Here is a 5,716-nt window from a genome sequence, read left to right on the forward strand (position 1 = left end):
CACAATATCACTTAAAGGTGGCAAAGAATTTTGGTTGATGTTTTATTTATCTAATTTTAGTAATAACATATATTTTAAGATAAAATACTTTGCTTTCCCATTTACACCTGTAACTTCAATGTGGCTTGCTATTTCTTGCAAACCCCGCCAACCATTTTTATAGTTATATCATCAGCAACAGTACCATAAAATCAGACTACAGAAAATGTTTGATTATTAATATCTGATTATACAAAAAGTCACTCACCACAATGATGAATGAGGATAGCTCTGAGGAGAATTTTGGTTGATATTTTCATTAACCTTAATGAGTTCATTTGTCAATGATGAAACTTCTTTTCTTTTTAATAATATAGAAACATCAATGATGAGAGAGAACCATTGATCAGCTGCCTCCTGTACACCCCGCACTGGGGATCAAGCCCGCAACCCAGGCATGTGCCCGACTGGGAATCAGACCGCAACCTCCTGGTTCATAGGTAGATGTTCAACCACTGATCCACACCAGCTGGGCAATAATGTAACTTCTTTATGAATCAGATAATAGTTTTCAAATATTGGAAAACTATTCTTGCTAATTTTTGTGCTATTCCCAATGCAACAGCTACTGACAGGACCCACTTTTAAGTTTAATCTGCACTATTAATATTTTATGCATCCCTTTTAAAAATCTAGACAGTCCATAAAATAGTAATTCAATCTCTGATTTGTGGAGTTTGCCAATTTCCATGGTGTCAATACTCTCACCCTTATTTCAAACTAATAACATGATGTGGATGAGTTGGGAAGAATTGGGCAGGAACACACCATTGACTCCCACCACACAGGAACCATCAATGTAGATAAACCTCAGTTGCACAGATAATGATAAAATGTAAATAATTAGCAAGTAATGTGTTTTGAGTAATTATTACCATTTTAAAATATATTTTTATTGATTTTGAGAGAGAGAGAGGGATAGAGAGATAGAAACATCGATGAGAGAGGAAGTCATCCATTGGCTGCCTCCAGCACGACCCCCACCAGGGATCGAGCCAACAACCAGGCATGTGCCTTGTCTGGGAATCAAACTGGCGATCTCTTGGCTCCTGGGTTGATGCTTAACCACTGAGCACACCAGCCAGGTACCATTTTTTTAATATAACTTATTTAATTGTGAGTTGATATGATTTAATTTTTAAGAATGGCTGTGTTTAACAACTGGCTTACAAAATTCCTGAAAATATAACCATCAGCTCTTGTACACTGTAGTGACCCACCTTCACTTTGGGGAAGACAACCCCAATTTCAGGGTCTTAAGTTGATGAATTGGTGGCAAGCGGCAGCATTAAGCTCTAGGTTAAGAGCACAGCTCTGGGGCCTGCGGCTGCGCTTGAGTCCCGGCTCTGCCCCTCTTAGGCCATATGATCTGGAATAAAAAACTCAATCTCTCTGTGCCTCAGTTTCCTCATATAAAATGGGAACAATAATGACACTTGCTCCATAGGGTTGTAAAGATTAAAAGAGATCACGGACTAAAAGTTGTTCACAGAGTTTGGGCACCGAGTAAGAGCTTCACACACGTTAGTTATCATTAGTAGTAGTCAAGTCGTAGTGGCTTGTACAAACTCATGTATTAGCTAATACTGCTTTTCACATATAGAAAACATATGCAGCCCGGCCCGTGTAACTCAGTGAATTGAGCATCATCCCATGAACCAGTTCAATTCCCAGTCAGGGCACATGCCTGGTTTGGGGCTTGATCTCCACTAGGGGGCGTACAGGAAGCAGCAGATCTATGTTTCTCTCTAATACATGTTTCTCTCTCTCCCTTCCTCTCTATTTAAAAAAAATCAATAAAAACATATGTAAAGAAAACATATACAGCCAATATTTGCATGCTTTTAAGGTTCTAAAGGCTTCTACATGCATAACCTGTTAGAAGCCTCAAGTGATTCAGGAGACAGTCATCATGTGATTATCATTCTCCACTCGTCACTGCATTCTATGGGCAGGGACTGGGACTCAGAGAGGCTGAATCATGGCCCAAGGACACACAGCCAAGGGCCAACCAGTCGGAGCTGGGCCCACGGCTTCAGTTCTCCTTTAGCAGATCCCAGGCCTTTAATGGGCAATTTTGTTGAGCTCCTTACAGCCCTTAAACAGCAAGAACTGGAAGAATGACTGAGATATGAGCCTTTTGACTCGGGTTTCTTAGCCAGTCAACTAGATCGGACTATTTTTGCACAATTCTATAAATAAGTATTCATACGTAGTAAAAATGGTCAATCAAAAGAGCCAGTAACCTAGGAGACAAAACAGATTTTTCTCCTACATCACGGGCTTGGTGACATGCCATCAGACTTGGCTTGACGTTAGAGATGTGGGTGATCTCTCATTTTTTTCCCTCTTCCCGGCAAAGAGCAGAGTAACAGTGACCTGCTCCCTGGACGTATGGGAGGAATCACAATATGTCCATCTCGCTCAGGGAGAAGGTTCAAAACCCAGACCATCCCCTTGATAGTCACAGGTGTGACCAGATATGTTTTATCAAGGAAACGTATCAGATCAAGTTGGCTAACGATTAATCTGCCTCACGGTGCTGGGAGGGGTTATAAGCTCCCTGGAGGGCAATTTGGCAACGTTTATCAAAATTGCAAAGCCTGCCCGTTTGACTCAGCAATTCCACAAGAGGAATTTACCCCCAGAGATATTCTCAAGTAATCAAGATGAGGGATGTAGGTTATTCTCTGCACCATTGATTGTAACAGGCAAAGACTGGAAGCCACTTAAGTGTCCATCGATGGGGAACTTCTGAGTAAGGCAATACTCTGTGGCCGTTAAAAAGAATCCAATCTAAGTGAGGGGCGCAGGGGGGCTAGAAGGGATCAGTGGGGGAAAACGAGGACATATGTAATGCTTTCAACAATAAAGACTTTTTTAAAAGAATATAACTGGCAGATATATGCTGATACACTAGAATAATTTCTAAGATATAATAAGGACCAAAGCAAGGGGGAAGGCCGTACATATTTGAAGTCGTTCTGGAAGGAGGTATCAAACACTGGAAAGAGGAGAGCTGGGTAATTAACGCACAGGGAGAAAAGGACTCTATATCCTTCCTACCGTGTATTCTTAGGAAAATCTTTTGAATTGCATTCTATTTGCATGCGTCACGTGCTCAAACTGAATAAATGTCTGTATACGAGCTGGTGTGGGCGCCTATAGAAAAAGAGGAATTTTTCAATCCAGTGGCCGGTTCCTCGGAGCCTGAAGCAGCGGGGAGGGCGTTAGAAAGGGGGAGTGGGGGGACGGTCAGGGGCTCACTGCTCCGGCTCACCCGAGACTCCCTGTCCCCTGTCCGCAGCAGCAGGCGGAGGCCCACGGGGCGCAGCGTCTGGAGGAGGAGGAGCGGCTGGCTGCTGCCCGCAGGGCGGAGCTGCACAGCACCTCGCGCCAAGTGCAGAGCCTGCAGGCGGAGACGGAGTCCGTGCGGGCCCTGGTGAGTGGGCCAGGAGCCACCTGGCATTTCTTGGGACAATTTTAACTCTCAACGGATGAACTGTCGCCACACGGGTCACGGTGTGCCCGGGCCTTTCATCTCCCGGCGTAGGAGTCTGAGGCCTGGGAGGACGATGCGATACCGGATCACAAGGGTAGTGGATCCGGCGAGTGCCCGGCCGGGATACGCCTCACCGGCCGCTGCTGTGGCCACTCATGCCCACAGATGCCCCTTCCCAGCGGCCCCTCTTCTGCAGAGAATGGCCCTCAGCCAATCAGAAGACACCTGCTGGGGGTAGGAGGTGTAAGGTGGGAAGTGGGGGGGGGGAGGGGTGTCAGGCCAGCCCACCTTCCCAGCCAATGACCGACTCACAGAGGCTTTAAAAGCCCAGCTCACTTGCTTCAAAGTGGAACCAGGCCTCTGGGGTAATTCACTCTCCGGGGCTCCGTGGGGTCAGGCTGCAGCCGGACTCCAGCTGAGACCACCTCCCGGCTTAGCACCTCCCCTGCCCAGCCCTGCCCTGCTTCCGTTGCGCCCCCTTTCCCGGGAACAGCTCCTTAATTATTCCCATGCACCAGGACCCCTGTCAGGCTCTGCTTCTGGGGCACCGATCCTAAGACACCTGGTAAGCTCCTCAGACTCACTGTGGCTTGTGGGCAGATCTCTCGCATCATTAATTATTATTATTAATTTAAACGATGATTAATAATCCAGCAGTCCACCTCTGCTCTCTGGGGTGCCCTACGGTTCTATTAGGTTGTCAAGCACACCTCCTCCTGGATGCCCTCCAGGGGCCACGTGTACCAGGTCAACCACAGTGAGTTGTACACGCCAGCGCACGAAGGGGTTGGTTCCTGTGATGCTGGCGTAGCTGAGGTGGTCTAGTCCACTGAGGCCCAAGAAGCCCTCTCCCCCATCAGCCTCAAGTCCTCGGGCTGATCAGATACCACTGTTGACGCCCCTTTCTCCCACCACGCCCCATAAACCTGCATCTCAGTTTTGCCACCCAAATCAGCTCCATCTTCAAGCCACCAGTCACACCTGCCATGAAGTTAGCTCAGGCATTTATCCTAGTAGTTTCCCTCAGGCACAGCTTTATCTCTGCCTGTTGCCAAGAGCATCCCATCACCCCCGGTTCTTTCAGGTCACTTGGGCCCATTGTCCTCTGGCCAACAAGGTCACACGGTGCCCAGCCAGCTCAGGAAGGTGCTCAGTCTTCCTGCCCCAACATGACATGCAACTCATTGCTCCACTTCTTTTTTATTGATTGGCTGACTTTAGAGAGAGAGAGAGAGAGAGAGAGAGAGAGAGAGAAAGGCAGAGAAAGAGAGAGAGATTTGTTGTTCCACTTATTAATGTAGTCATAGGTGCTTCTTGTATGTGCCCTGTCCAGGGATCCAACCTGCAACCTTGGCTCTAACCCACTGAGCTACCCGGCCGGTGCCATCATTACTCCTCTTCTGTCCCTCTCATTCTCTGATGGGATCTGGGTCAGAGCAAGGGGGTGTGAGTAAAGGATCTGAGGTGAGAGACATCAGGAAACTACAGTTGAAAGCAATGCTACTTTCACATTCAAACGAAAAAAAACATCTAAAAGCAATGGCATTATTTACTCAGAGGTCGGTGAATGTTATGCTAATCAGTTTTATTCGCCTGCCATAACCCTTGATAAACACCCTAATATTAGGGGTGCTGCCTCTCACCTCTGTTGCTTTAGGCACAGTGAAAGAACTGTCATTCCTTGCCCAGATGTCCCTGTGGCTGCCAAAAGTGTCACTCTTCTGGCGACAGAAAGTTCCAGGCAAAAGGTTGAGGACATAGTCTCAAGTCAACATCATAAAAAAAAAAAAAAAAAAGCCCAGATGAATGACTCCTCAGTGGCAGGTGGCCCATCACTCCGCACACACTCCACACACGTATACTGGGTGCCTGCGATGTGCAAGGCCTTCCCTTGGACCCTGGGGAGGCAAATCTGAATGGATAGTGCCTGTCCTCTAAAAGTTCACAACCTGATTGAAAACCGGTGCACAAATGACTGAACAAAGCAGAGGGGACCTGTGTTCCCCAGCAGCTGCTCCCTCCTGCCTCTGTTCTCAGCAAGCCCCCGGCACCCCACCCCTCCGCCCCTCAGCAGGTGCTGTCACCTGTATTATTCTGCAGATAAAGTTAAGGTCCCCCAACATGAGGTCTCTGGTTTCCATTTCCCACTTCAAAAGATCTCAGAAACTTTATCTC

The 5,716-nt window shown here is 47.2% G+C and overlaps 1 protein-coding gene across 1 annotated transcript in view; it reads left to right on the top strand.

Moving 5' to 3' along the window:
• Nucleotides 1-5,716, top strand: part of BFSP2 (beaded filament structural protein 2) — a 66,012-nt gene that overhangs the window by 53,825 nt on the left and 6,471 nt on the right. The window contains exon 5 of the mRNA XM_006759780.2: nucleotides 3,347-3,481. Within this exon, the coding sequence (XP_006759843.1) occupies nucleotides 3,347-3,481 (135 nt within the window). The remainder of the gene's footprint in view (nucleotides 1-3,346; nucleotides 3,482-5,716) is intronic.

The sequence above is a fragment of the Myotis davidii genome, unplaced genomic scaffold (assembly GCF_000327345.1).
Source record: "Myotis davidii unplaced genomic scaffold, ASM32734v1 scaffold415, whole genome shotgun sequence".
NCBI lineage: Eukaryota > Metazoa > Chordata > Mammalia > Chiroptera > Vespertilionidae > Myotis > Myotis davidii.